Here is a 15,044-nt window from a genome sequence, read left to right as displayed (position 1 = left end):
ATTCCTGTCTATGCTCTTTACCACCCAATAACTGTAGTGCGGTCCTTGTTTGGATCTATACTGTAGCAGTTGGATTTTCAACCATTTGAAGTTATAAGTTTTATTTTTAAAAGTTATATATTCTTCAAAAGTTGGTTTTTATAAAGTATTTCTTTATTATAGTGACAGAAAATAAATAATAATCTTGAAGCAAAAACAAGGCAAAGAGACATATAGGCTAGGGAATAGGGAATGTTGGTAAAGCTACCTAACTGGAACTAGATTTTTGATTATTAATCTTTTCTAGTTTCATTTCTGTTCTTGTGATAAAACATCCTGACAGAAAGCAACATGGGGTATGGAAAACTTAATTTGGCCTACAATTCAAGGTTATAGTCCATTGCTGCTGGAAGTCACAAAAACAGAATCTTGAGACAGCAGGCCACACCACATCCACTATCAAGAAAAGAGGAAAACACATACACTCAAGCTGCCTGCTTGCTCACTGCTAATGCTCAGCCATCTTCCTTCTCTTGTAAACAGTTCCAGGCCCAGACCATGAGCTGGTGATAGCCACATTCATTGTGGGTCTTCTCACTCATATTAATAATCAAGACAACCTTCCACAGGCCAACCTGACATAGATATTTCCTCATTTAGATTCCCTTCTGAGGTGACTATAAGTTTTAGGAAATAAGTATTTAACATTAACCACCATGAGGCTGAAGAGACAGCTCAGCAGTTAAGAGCACTGACTCCACTTACAAAGGACTCAGGTCTATTGCCTGAACCTGTTAGCTAGCTCACAGCTACCTATCCAAAAGTTTCTTCTGCCTTCTCTCACACTGTATTCACCTGCATAAACCCACACATAGACACAAACATATAGACTTAAATAAAAAGTAATCATTAACAAAAAATATAACCTGTCCAACTTAAGACTCATCCCACGGGCAAGCACCAGTCCCTAACAATGTTAATGATATTCTGTTATGTTTTCAAACAGGAGCCTGGATTAACCGTCCTCTGAGAAGCTCCACCCAGCAGCTGACTGAAACAGAGTCTCAGAGCTAAACATAGGACAGATCTTGAGGACTCTTATGGAAGAGTTGGGAGGGTTGGGTGCCCTAGGGAATAAGAACCCATAGGAAGACCAACAGAGGCAACCTACATGGTCCCTTATGAACTATCAGAAACTGAACAACCAACCAAAGAGCATACACAGGCTAGAGAAAGGCCTTCCTACACATGTAGCAGATGTGCAGCTCAGTCTTCATGTAGATTCCCCAACAACTGGACCAGGCATTGTCTAAAGCTGTTGCCTGTCTGTGGAATCCATTTTCCTAACTGAGCTGCCTAGCCTGGCCTCTGTGGAAGAGGATGTGCCTAACACTGCAAAAATTTGATGTGCCAGAGGGTGGGGGTGGATATTCAGTATGGCTATCTTCTCAGAGAACATGGGAGATTTGGAGGGAGGGGTGGCAGGAGGAGGGACAGAGATCAGGATACAAAATGAATAAATAAGGGCCAATGTGATAATCTTCAGGGACAGCTTAAGCAAAATATACTTAGAACAGTTGTTCTCCACCTTTCTAATCATGCAACCCTTTCTTTCATAAAATGCTTCATGTTGTAGTGACACCCCCATCGACCATGAAATTATTTTTGTTGCTGCTTCTTAACTGTAATTTCAATTTTTATTGGATATTTTATGTATTTACATTTCAAATGTTATCCCCTTTCCCAGTTTCCCCTCCAGAACCCTCCTATCCCCTCCCGGCTCCCCCTGCTTCTATGACGGTGCTCCCCCACCAACCCACTCACTCCCACCTCACCACCCACGCATTCTCCTACACTGGGGAATCCAGTTTTCACAGGACCAAGGGCCTCCCCTCCCACTGATGCCTGGCAAGTCCATCCTCTGTTCCATATGTAGCTGGAGCCATGGGTTCCTCCATGTGTACCCTTTGGTTGGTGGTTTAGTCCCTGGAAGCTCTGGGGTGGGGGTCTGGTTGGTTGCTATTGTTCTTCCTATGGAGTTGCAAACCCCTTCAGCTCCTTCAGTTCTTTCTCTAACTCCTTCATTGGGGTCCCCATGCTCAGTCTAATGGTTGGCTGTGTATTTGTCAGGCACTGGCAGAGCCTCTCAGGAGACAGCTATAATAGGCTGCTGTCAGCAAGCACTAGTCATCTGCAATAGTGTCTGGGTTTGGTGTCTGTATGTGGGATGGATCTCCAGGTGGGACAGTGTCTGGATGGCCTATCCCTTAAGCCTCTGTTCCACACGTTGTCCCTTTAGACAGGAGCCATTCTGGGTTAAAAATTTGTAGATGAGTGGGTATCCTCATCCTCCAACCAGGGGCCTTGCCTAACCTCTGGATATGGTCTCTACAGGTTCTCTCTCCCCTTTTTTGGACATTTCAGCTAATCTCATCCCTGTTGGGTCCTGGGAGTCTCTTGATTGCCTGGTATCTGGGACTTGCTGGTGGCTACCCCCAGTTCCCTATCTCCCATTCTGATATGCAAGATATCTGATATGTGACCTCAAGGGGTTGCAACCCACAGGTTGAGAACAACTGACTTAGAGGAATAATGAACTTTTCAAGTTCTGAATTTGGCTTTACCAAGTGAGGCATCTTCCTTACTTGGGATATTCTAGCCTTAACACATCCACTCTTGGACTCTTTTCCTCTATTCATTCCTACCTACTAATATGCCAGCTATACTTTCCTTACTCCAAAAACAGAACTTCAAATCTTTTTTGTACATTTTCCCCAAGGAAAAATTGTCTCCTTTGCTTACCCTGAACTTTTCCATAAAAGAGAAAAAAGATTTGCTTTTATGTTATACCTTCACCCCATCCATTTATACTTTAATGCCCACATGTTACCCACATGGAAAAGTTTAAATGCTTACTTTATCAAATGTGCCACTGTGGATTACAAATTCCACAAAGCCGACTGCCACTGCCCCCCATCTTTTACCCCTTTACTATTAAATCCACAAGAAGAGATCAGGAATGCTTTGAACAAATAGTTTTATTTAGTATACGCTTATGAAATATATATGTCCTAATCTACTACTATTTCCATACCCCTGACACCACAATATCCCTTCCCCTTTGGCCCCTCCTCTCTTCAGTATAGAATACATAGCTAAACACTAAATTAGAGTAGAGAGAATTAACAACAATAGTAGATAATATTTAAAGCAACAGTAACAAGTAGATAAGTAACAAGCACATTAGTAGGAATAATGTTCATTCTCCTGTTGTAGCATGGTAAGACTTCTTTAATTCCTCTTGTCAATATGTAATTCATCAACATCACTTCAGGGAGCCTTATTTCCTCTGTCATTTGAGTAGTATTTGACAGGGTTACAGTCTTTGTCCCAAAAGGCATCAGTTCTACACAGTCTGTTTCACTTCTAGATTTGAATCAGTAGCAAGTATATGATATGCCTATGTACAGGTGCTTAGGATATTTTCCATCCATTCACAGAGCTGTGAGCAAAGCTGAGAAGCTGAAGCCATTAAGGTATCACCATATTCAGTTGCATTTCATGGGGGAGGGGAACAACTCAAGCAAGTAATGAGTGAAATTTCACTAACTGTCATATAGACTCTAAGTTTAAAGACTTTATTTTTTTCTATGTTTTTTGTAGTTAACTTATGTTGCAGATACAAAAGCATTGACAGCCTCTTGTCTCAAATTACAAATACAGTATTCGCCTTCCCAATTCTTAATACAGACTTCCCACCACTGACTGGAAAATTCTCTAAATTAAAAGCCATGAAGCACAGTATCTATTAGGTACCTTCTCAGGTCTTTCTATAAAAATAAACCCGCAAACTTTACTTGCAGGAGATCTCATCACAAAAGAACAGGGAATTCATTCCAGATGCTACATTTCAACTAATCCAATTAACAAATTCATTTACATAAATCTGAGCATAGACACTTTTACTTGGGCCTGCATATATTATGTCAGGAAAATCTCAGGAGGCTAATCTCCACTGTTTCCTCTATGAGCTCCTTGAGCAGCCAGATAAGGCTTACTCTGAAATGCAAGAAGTCCATATTTGAGGCTGAAATTTTATATAATCACCCCAAGAGTATTTAGTTTTTCAATATGGGGTAATGAAAATGAACACTTGCTGATAAGTATCATAAGATCTTACTTTGAGAATTATAATACAAAGTCATAGTCACACACAAAGATATTACTATCACTGTTATAAGGGAAGTAAGTTTGAAATATACACATAAAAGTCTGTGAACAAGAAATATCAGACTAAACAACTGTATCTTTACTCTCATACTGTTCATAGCTAGTGTACTTCCTTTCTCTCCTTATATGAGCCAGATGACAATACTATGTCCATTAGTGAAACTTTGCCTCAGAGTCTAGAGATGTTGACAGTGTTCAGAAACAACAAAGTTGTGACAGATTATGTATACTACTATGTTATACCATGAATGTATGTTGGTATATGTACTTGTATATTTATGTTAGTGTATATTTATGCATTTCTAGAATTTCTTGTGACAGTGTGGAAAGATATCTTAACTTACAAGATATACAGCAATTTGCAGTGAAAGAATCTGTCAGCTTAAAAGACATGAGAAAGAATATATATGTCAGATATACAGTAACCAAAACATGATTACCAGCATCCAGGATATCTATGCCAATAGAGAAATTCCCCCACTCCAAATTGTCTCATTAAGGTTGAATATCAGACAGGCTACCTGTAGGTCTTACTCTCATCAAAGCACTCTTCCAAATATCCTAAGTGGTTCCAAGATACAGTTTCTTGGTATTTAAAACATGTAAAAAATGTATTTGAATTTGTAAAAGGGGAAAATCTAGCAATTTCTCTGTTCTGTCACTTCTGGTATACTCTCTTTGTTCTAATAATGTGACATTGCTAACACACAGTAAGGTTTATATTATAAACTGTTGTCTCCAGAAGTGAAAACAAATTTTGCAGTAATATTTACACAACAGTTTTGCTGGGCTTTCCAGGGGGCTAATAACCATTGTTCAGAAAAAGGGTGGTTAGGGTAAGTGGTGCAGTCTATGTAAAAGGACACACATGGGGTTTAGAAACCATGTGACCACAGTTCTTTAGCACCGTGCCCGAACCCACAGAGCTAAATGGCTGCACATGGGTTAGAGCCTAGGATCTAGAGCTCATTAGCACCATGTTCCAACCAAATGAGCCCTTCAGCCAGAAACTTCTTACAATGGTAGCACCCTCAGACTTGCCTGGGTACTGAATTCAGATTAGTTGCTGCTCAAAAATTTCTAAACAAAAGCCCACATGAAGTGTTTCCAGACAAGTCAGAAGCAAACTTTGAAGCTGGATTATCTGTCAAGCATGGAACATTCCAGATCCCAAGCCTTACTGGGGGTGAAAGAAGTTTGATTCTTTTGATAGAATAAGGATGGGGTGGGGAAGTGCTTTTTTCAGAAGGATAGAATGTTAGGTTAACTTATAACAGCACAATTCTCATTTAAATTACAATGATAGCCCTTTACCCAAATTTTTCTTGTCCAAACAGGAGAAGAAGGCTATCAGAGCTAGGTACAATGCTTCTAAGAAACTTGGGGTGCTCAAGCAAAATTTGACTTTGCCTTCTCCATGTGGGGAGGCAGAACCATAAGCAGGCAGCCCATTATCCTGGGAAATATCTAGTCTACCAAATGGTGAGTGAAAAGGAAATACACATACCTGTCCTTAAGATAATGAGAAGTATTTACATAGCATGTTGAAAAAATACACAAGCAGAGCTCACTACTCACAAAGACTAATCCCTAAAACAGCTTAAGCCAAAAGGAGATCACAGGTAGGTTGGCAGTTTACAATGGTTATAAATAGAAGATTCAATCTTGTTTACAGCCTAAAGCTACTCCAAATATGTATTAATATACTTTAGTAATACAAGCTCATTGTTTTGTAATTGAGTTATTAATAATATGACAGGATTAAATTAAAAGGATGAAAAGGGCACATAAAGAGACAATGGAAAGAAAATTATTTAAACTTGAATTAGGTCTTTCCCCCAATTTGTCCTTTATCTAAAAAGGAATTCAACACTATAGCAAGTGTGGTAATTTACTAGAAACATTTGAAGTTCTGAACCCCCAAAACCACCACATCTTTTTACTAAGTGAAAAGAGAGTAGCTGGAAGCTAACTCTTACTCCCTCATTACCTAGATACTTGTTTATACCTTACCAACCAGGAGATATCTCAGTAGAGACTGGATAACTTGTCATTGTTACATTTTTTAAACAATAAGAAAGATTACAGTGAAAAAAATGGAAATAGAGAAGGAAGTGAAAGACGAGAAGGATGAGTAGAAGGTAGAACAGGGGCAAGGAAGAGGAAATGGACAAAGCCAAGGAAAGGGGTGAGACCAGTGGGAGGCCAAGGATACTGAAGAAGAGACAAGGAAGAAGAGAGGAAATTGAGGAGGACCACAAGTTCAATTCTCATCCTGGTATCATCTTGACACTTGCAACCATGGATGCTGTCCAAAGAACCTTAAAACATTATCTCCAGAATAATGGCAGTGACAGGATGAGGTATCATTTCTCTTCTTCTTCCTCCTCCTCTCTTCTGCTGAGTTGAAATTGTTCATAAGCTAAAGAGATAGGAATAATTAAAACAATGGTAAGCTTCAGCATGTTATATATTTTTTCTTTTTTTTCCAGTAAAAGAAAGACAAAAGTAAAGAGTACACAAACAAAGTATGAAACTAAATGTAGAGTCAGAAACATGGAGGAGATTTGGGATGTTGAAGTGTGAACTTGGCCACTTTGATTTTTCTTACACTCAGAGAGAAGCTATCACTAAATTCTTGTTCAGCAACCTGGGGAAATAACTTAGGGGGAATAATGATTATGGGAGGGGTCAATAATTTTACTGCTTTATCAATTCCTGGGCATCTGTAACACTTCCCACCCTCACTACCACAGGAGAAAAAGATACAACTAAAAACTTGCACTTACAAGTTTCCAAAGCATCCAGTGAAACTTAAGAAATAATGCTTTAGTCTCCTAGCATTTCCATGGGAACATAATAATGAAATCAGGTCCTTATACATCTAAATAAAACATCAATACTGCTATCTAGGAGCTTACCTTGTAAGTGCAAGTAAAACTTTCACATCACCCTCACCCCTCCAATACAATTTCATTCCTTCTATGTAATCTCCTTCCTTCTATGTAATCATATGAGAACTGAATGAATTCTAGTTATTTTGATCCTATCATACCTTAGATATTTTGATAGTCAATCGCGGTCTGGGCAGCTTAAACTCTAGGCACTGAATGGAGAAAGGAGATTTCCACTGTTGGGGAGGGAGGGGGACTGGGCAGCTCATCAAAATCTCTGAATCGTGGGAATTTGGGCACTCCTGGATTGGCATCCACGCTGCCAGGGGTCTGGCTATGAGATACAGAGCTCAGTCGGCGATGCTCTCCCCTGATGCGGCTGATTTTATCTAGTAGCATCTTCTGGATTTCCATGATGACTTTCTGAACTTCAATACGGAAACTATCACTAAGCCAGCAATAAATGTAGGGGTTGTAGCAGGAACTACTAATTGCTAGCCAGTGGAGGAAAAAGTAGAGACCATTGTGGCTTGAGATGGATTCACTGGACAGGAGCACCAGGTACACATTGAGGGGGAGCCAGCTGATTGCATACAGAAGCACCACTGTCATCAGCATCTTTAGGGTCTGCTTCTTCTTCCCACGCTGGCAGATGTAAGTGTGGATATTGATGTCATCAACAGCATCATGGATCCACAGCTTTTTGGCCACATGACCATAGACAGCCACCAGCACCAGCAAAGGCAAGATGAAGAACAGCAGAAAGGTGCCCAGGTCAAGGTATTTCCATGTGGATTTAGAAGTATATGGGAAACTTGGGAGGCAGGCAGATTCCTCTGTTGTGTTGCTAGGTTATGAGAGAGAAAAATCAAAACCAATGATTTAGTCTTCTCCTTAAGGCTCACAAAAACTGTATGGCAATTAGATCTTAAAGGTGAGATGTATTTACTGTTTGTATTGTGTGTGTATTGAGTATAAAACCAGAAGGACTGAGATTTAACTGATCCTACAGGAAAACCATAGCCCCAGAGATGGAAATTGTAACCCACTGACAGGAGGTTTTAGGGAAATAATGACAAATTACAGTTTAGAGATATTTATTTTTTTGTTTCGAAATATGCTTATTCTAGCCCCTAATTTCTGAATCATTCCTTGTGACTTCCAGGGCCTGGGGTTGCTAGAATAACAGCAATCATGTCACCCCATGTTCCTCTTACCCAAATTCTACTTGGTAAAGCTTCTGGTAAACAGCATGTGGCAAAGCAGCACAAGTGCTCACAATCCAGATGATGATGATGCAAACATTGCCTTGCATGGGAGTGATCCGGGCCTTCAAAGGATAGAGCATCACCTGAAAAGAAAAGGATCCCACCTAACTAAACAATTCGAAGTAAATTAGGCATCTATAAAAGGGTACAAAGACTTGGTATGTGGGTGATAGCGTGCTTTGTAGAGTAGTTCATTTGACATGTATGTGGCACTTTGTTTCATGAAAATATAGCACTGTTACACTTGAAGAAGCCAGCAATTCAAGGGGACTGACTTCAAAGCTCCTGTTTCTCTGTCTGCAGTTCTGTGGAGAAAGGAGACAGATGTTCACTGAAGTGACTTAATTTGCTTTACCTTCTAATTGGTGGAAAAATACCCCCAAATATTCCTTCATCTACCCTTCTACCTGACTTGCTCCATGGCCTTTCTCATCTCCCATCCCCTCCCATCTCTGTTTTCTTCATAGCCACACTTTCCTTCCTCTTTCCTTTGCTCTATGTTTGTTCCCTTATGTGTCTTTTTTTTTTTGTCTCCTTATCTGGATCTAGCCACATACCCCTCATTTCCTTGGTCTCCCCAGACCACTCATTTTTCTATCTAGTTCCTGAATGATTAACTATGTAATCAGCTTCTTATCCCTTGTCTCACTCCCTTTTAATTGATTTCAACTGCTCCTAGTTCCTTATTCCTCAACTCTCTTCATACCCCTACTCAATTCCTCTGTCCTTCCTCACAGACTTCACCCCCTTCCAGATGAAGTCCTCAGTCAAACCTAAAACCACATTCACATTCACTTAGCCCTGCCGTCTTTTTTCCTTTAGCCAGTCCTGCAATGCAGCAAACAGGAAATGCTTTCCAAAGAAGAACATGTATCATGTGTGTACTGGCACATTTCTGTTCCCATAGCATCAGAGAAAAGATGGTAGCATTTTTATTAGATTTGATTTGATGACGTTCTGTATTTCACCATTTTTCAATCTCCCTGAATTACACAAAAACATTTGCATATACAGACCTAAGAACTTGGGAAAGTTTGTAGATTGTTTGCAACCTTGATTCTCTCCATACACCTAAGAGAAGACTATGTCTTTTACAAGACCTAGGAAGCACATACCCGATGTCGATCCAGGGAAATAGCTGCCATGCTCATCACAGTTACATAGGCACATGAGTACTGGGCAAAGCGACTGAGGTGACATGTCATCTTTCCAAACACCAAGGAATTACACAGATAGCGCACCTGTAGGAGAAAAGGTTTGGTGATGCACAGGAACTCATCCCTTTTTCTATCCCTCTCAAAAGCCCCAAAATACAAATAAAGATCTCCTTGCTTCACCAAACTACTGGTATCATTCTGTCAATATGCAAAGAAATACTTTTACACTCCAGTTCTCATGCTTCTCACATTTTCCTCCACACAGCATCCTGACTTGAAGACATAGAAGGACACTAAATTGCAAAACCTGTTAACTAACTTCAAGTTCACACACAGCATTTGAAAGGTGAAGAAACAGAGTTTATGATAAAACTTGGATTCAGACATTATCCCAAAGCTCACTAGCAACAGGTCCCACTGCTTCCCTGAGCAGCCCAATACTCTCTCACTCTCTGCCATGGCAAGAGATTAATTCAGCAACGCAACAACTATCCTGCCAATCTTCCTAACACATTTCCAAGCTCTTTTCAATATTTCTCAGCTTCTGCCTGATTTCCTAGAAAAATGTTCTCCAAACCAAACTAACCCTTTCTAACCTTCTCCCTCCCTCTAACCACACAAAACTCACTGTTCCAAGTACAAAGCTTAACTTTAGCTCTTGCACTGCTTCCCAGCATACCCTCCTCAGTACCCCAGCTTACCATAGTGAAGGGAGAGCTGAGAAGAGCGAGCATCATGTTGGTCACAGAAATGTTGACAACGAAGAGGCCGGTGGCAGTGTGTACCCTCTTATACTTCATAATTATGTGGTTTAAGACCCAGTTGCCTATGATAGCAGCAAAGACCACTACGGTGTACCCTACCACTAACCAGAATTGCACCTGCTCATCCTGGGATACAATTTCCAAATCTAGGGGACCCGATGTGTCAGCCAGGTCCCCCGTGTTGGCCATGTGGTCTGCCAACTTATCCATCTTGGACAACATGCCATTGCGGCCAGCATTGGATGCGGCCTGAAGCACCTGGGAGGTGGTAGAAGTGATCAAGTCATCAAAACCACTAGGTACACTCAGAGCTTCTGGAGTCAGCTCGTCCCCAAAGCCCATGGTGCCAGGGCTCTGGAAATCCTCTGGGGGCACATCCGTGGTTGGAGCATCCATCCCAGTGCCTGTAGTGGACCCTGAGGACCTTAAGCTACTCACTCAGGAGGCTCTCAAAAAAGAAAGAGGGCAAAGTTAAGGCCGTGGACAGACAGCCAGGCAATCTATTTAGTTCCCTGGAGCTCTGAGCTGGGGTGTCTGGATTAGGGAGAGGGAAGAAATACCAGGAACCAGCAAAATAACTGGCCCTGCTCAGGGTGGGCAAGTGCGCAGAGCTGAGCAGCTGAGCACAGGGCAGGCTGTCTGCAAACGCTCTTCCTGGAGAGTGCCCACAGCACCTGCTCCAAACTGGTGATGGCGTCAGGCTTCGCTCAAGCACAGATTCTCCTCCATGCTGCCAGTGATCATTCCGACCAAATTTCTGTTGCCTTCAGTCAGTCATCAGTCTGTAAGTCTTTCTGTCCAAGGCTGGCTGGCGCTCTGGGCAGGGCGGAGTCAGGCACTGCCACTCCAGCTCCAAGCCCGTGCAGAGCAGGCTTTCTGCAGCTGCCCTTTATAGAAAGTCCAGGGGCCCGCGCAGGAGCCAATGGGGAGCCTCGACTCAACCCCCGCCCTGTCCTTCTGGGCTGGGGAGTCTGAGAGGCTGGCAAAGTCTTTGTCACTCCTGTCTCAAGCCCCTCCCTTCGCTGCTCTCCTTTGGCTCTCCTTTTTCTAATCCTGCAGTTGGAAGCCAGGGTTTACTGTTTATGGGTTCTTCTTTTAACATCGCCCTGCCTATAATTTGAATTCAGCATCTCCTCTTTCCCTTGCTTTCTGTTTCTTTTCTGCATCATCGCCCTAGGCACCGGCTAGCTGTGACACAGGTACTGAATGGAGGTTGTGGAGACTGCAGTCGCATCTGGACCAGCAAGCCAGTCAGCTGCCTGGGAAGAGTGGTCGATATGAAAGACCTGCACAGATGTGGGGGTTTCACAGAGAGAACAAGGCAGGGTGCAGCTGGAGAAACAGGAGGGAAGTTTAGCTGATGAGAAGCAAGAAAGGGTCACCTGGGAGTGAGCTCAACAGTATGTTCTGCTTTTTCTGGCCTCAGAACTGCATGCCACCGACCAGGGAACTCTGCTCCTGGCCTCTGGAAACAGGACACTCATTTGACACCCAGGAAGTAACACTTTTGGAAACTAGACTGTGTCAGATTAGTCAACTGCCTAAAGGGTGAGTCCCTTGGGAAGATTTAGGATTTGGGAAGCTCTGCATATCAATGCTGCGAAAATCTAAAGCAGTAGGGAGAGGGAGATCTCAGTCATTGAGGGTTGAAGTGAAAACACACTAGGACTGGTGATCTCAGACTAGCCTTTCCCTTGGAAATTTTTAGCTACATTTCTATTTCAGAAGTGTTAGAGTCACAGCCAAAACAACTAAGCTGCAGACCTAGAAAGGATAGAGGAGACCCATAGTGTGTCATTTACTTATCATCTGCCATAGAGAAACGGGATATATAGGTTATAGAAGGTCAGAGGCAAAATGATTGAAGCACCAGAACTAAAAATGAGAAAGGGCATTCAGAGACCTCGGCTATGCAGCAAGCACTCTCTTTAAGAAATCCTGGTGTTTGTTACAGCCAGTCTCGTGACTTTCTAGCCACCCTTTACTGCCCAGAAGCTACACTGCTATTCTGGAGGAAGTAAAAAGAAAAACACCTGATTTCAAGGATGTCAATAATTACTGATTAAGGCATAAGCAAGAATCAATTTAGTGCCAAAACTATTATCATCACTGTCCAGTCATCAAAGCTCACAAAGGAGCCATGACGCAGACAAGCAAACTCCTGGGTATTTGTACTAAACTAAGAAAGTAAGAAAGAATTGAGGCAGATCTGAGGGTGTTGTAATATTTCTGGGATGCTGTGTCTGGTGGGGAGATGGTGGCGATGGGCTAATACTGACTAGCTGATCAGAGAGAAGCAAATTATGTTTTGTTTGGTGACTCACAGAGATGAGACACATACATAAACACATTTGAAAGAATTAGTAAATCTTAATTCTATCACACAGACCCATCCTGGAGAAAGCACTAATTCAGGGTCTTTAGACTGATCTATTTGCAGCCGTTTACATTAGAAGTTTGTCAGAATACATCAACCTGCTGGCTAATCTGGCTTTCATGGCCCTAAAGGGCTTGGGATGTTGTGAAGATGATGGGTTAAAAATGGGACTTTATAATTTAATGGAAATGCAAAGGAGAAAATATCAGGGTTCTGATACGGAGGTTCAGACATACAAAGGCAGGATCAGGATTGCTGATCTACCAGCTCCTCCCTCCATCACTCTTGCTCTCCCTCTCTCTCCATATAATTAGTATATTATATTTAATGTTGTGTATATTATTGTTTTATATATAATTGATTTTTTGAGAACGTTATATTGTATTTTGATCCTATTCATCCCCTTCCCTACCTCCTCCCAACTTCACATCCTCATTTCTGTTTAATCCTAGTTGTCATGCTGGCTGGTCTCTCTGAGCCAGGGTTTCTGTAGCTGTCAAAAAGGTGTTGGAAACACTCACCTCTCATACTAATGTAAGACCTGTACAGAACTGCTAGTAGTGAATTCTTAAAGAGGAAAATGATGTGTGTTATATCACACTAAGTTTCTCACATATTTCAAAATTTGGAGTTCATATGTATTACTGTGTTTCTTAGTTTTTTTAAATAGTGGGCTTCGTTAAGAAAATGTCATACATGGTGTGTGTAAATCATTGGATATTGTCCACAATTACTCTCCATCTATACTCACATCCTTCCTTTCCCACATAGTGCCCTTTTTGTTTTTATCACTTTTCCCTCTAAATTATAAGTATAAAGTAAAATGTAAGATATTTATCTCTTTTGTTTGGTTGGATTTTTAAAGCAGCATCTTACTGTGCTGGGAAGGCTAACCTTAAACTTCTGATCCTTCTTCCTCAGCCTCCAGAGTTCCAGGTTTATAAGTATGTGCCACCATATCTGGCACAATACTTGTCTTTCTGAATACCACTTATTTCTTTTTGATACCTCCACCAACTCTCTTTTTTTTTTAATTTTATGTCCTGATGAACACATGGTATCTTCTAGGTCCTCGAGTGTTCAATATCCAACAGCTATTTGAAACGTTGCAAGGGTTGTTGCAAGAGTCAGTACCCAAAGAATGCTGGGGTCAGTCTATGTTCCCAGTCTATCAATGGAAGAAAAAGTCAGGAATTAAAAGGAGAGTTCACCATAGTGTCATCTAATTCTAAGAAGCTGAACATTGCACTAAAGGGAAGAACCCATACTTAGAAAATACCTGATTGAGGCAGGCATAAGATGTGCAGACAATCGGTGCTACAGGAACAAATAGTACAAGATGAAGACCTAGGAAGCTTTGCAGAAAAACTAGCATTTGGTCTGGAGTTTGAATTACCCAAAAGACAGAGATGGGCAAAAAAATAGAGAGAAAAAAAAACTTTAGCCCTCAAAGTAGACATAATACAAAGTAAGAAAATGTTTCTGGTTTGTTTCAGGGGACAAAAATAAATGTTTTAAATAGAGAGTTTAGTATCTGTTGTTCCTATGCATTTATCTATTATTGCAATGTTTTCTAAGTATCTCCATGGAGATAGTATAGTTGCAAGTTGAAGAAAATCATTATTTACATGGTTGAAGGAAGAGTTCTTTATACAGTAAGAGTCAGGATAAGTAGCTTTCTTTATGCACTACTTCCAAGATACCTGTGCATCTTACGATAAACATTATTTCTCCTCTGCTTTACATTCTTTCTAATCTTTCCTATAGAATTAGACATTTATGTTGGAAAGGATTTCTGTAATTCTCAAATGTGTTCAACCTTCTCTTCAGGCCTTCACACTGAGCCATAGTACCCAAACCAAATGTTTCTACACACAATTTTGATTGGCCCTATTTATAGAAAACACAGGCCAAATTCATCTCATTTGGAATCTGAAAAACACATTTCAATGTTCAAATGCAGACAACTTTCATCACTGCCAAAACAAATCTCAGTACAATGGTTTGCCTCTGGATGTGCTCTGTCTCAGTGTAGACCACTCACACCTGAGTTTCACAATGATCATTCTCTGTTGTGTAGAAATACCACAACTTCTGTCTTTTGAGTCTTAAATATGAATAGAAGTGATTAATCAAACAAAATCACACACAGCAGGAGTAAAACACTTACATCTTTTACTAAACCACTTGGTGTTGATACCTACCTTGTTTCCCCAGCCCACCTTGAAAACCCTCAAGTCTCCCATGAATGTTTTATGCTACTCTACAAGCGTGAATACTGGCAAGAAGAAGAAAATGTCACACCTGCTTTGGTCTACTTCAACACTTAAGCAATCTTTTTTCTTTCTTTTTTTTTTCTTTTAGATATTTTCTTT

General features: G+C 41.0%; 1 protein-coding gene across 1 annotated transcript; it reads right to left on the bottom strand.

Moving 5' to 3' along the window:
- Positions 1–2,999: 2,999 nt before the first annotated feature.
- Positions 3,000–11,188, bottom strand: LOC116086996 (probable G-protein coupled receptor 83). The gene is made up of 5 exons (XM_031365361.1): positions 10,230–11,188; positions 9,487–9,612; positions 8,321–8,454; positions 7,265–7,950; positions 3,000–6,631 (listed from the first exon to the last, which is right to left on the bottom strand). The coding sequence occupies exons 1-4, from the start codon at positions 10,686–10,688 to the stop codon at positions 7,302–7,304; spliced, it is 1,368 nt and encodes a 455-aa protein (XP_031221221.1). The 5' UTR covers positions 10,689–11,188; the 3' UTR covers positions 3,000–6,631; positions 7,265–7,301.
- Between the last annotated feature and the right edge of the window lie 3,856 nt (positions 11,189–15,044).

This window comes from Mastomys coucha, chromosome X (assembly GCF_008632895.1).
Source record: "Mastomys coucha isolate ucsf_1 chromosome X, UCSF_Mcou_1, whole genome shotgun sequence".
NCBI classification, from domain to species: domain Eukaryota; kingdom Metazoa; phylum Chordata; class Mammalia; order Rodentia; family Muridae; genus Mastomys; species Mastomys coucha.
This window is presented reverse-complemented; position numbering and strand designations above follow the sequence as displayed.

Excerpts from the sequence above, each read along its gene's own strand:
- LOC116086996 (XM_031365361.1), bottom strand. The coding sequence starts at position 10,688 with ATGGATGCTCCAACCACGGATGTGCCCCCAGAGGATTTCCAGAGCCCT. Across the intron at positions 9,613-10,229 it reads TCAGCTCTCCCTTCACTATG|GTGCGCTATCTGTGTAATTC; the intron begins GTAAGCTGGGGT and ends TTTCTCCTACAG. Across the intron at positions 7,951-8,320 it reads CTTTACCAAGTAGAATTTGG|CAACACAACAGAGGAATCTG; the intron begins GTAAGAGGAACA and ends CTCATAACCTAG.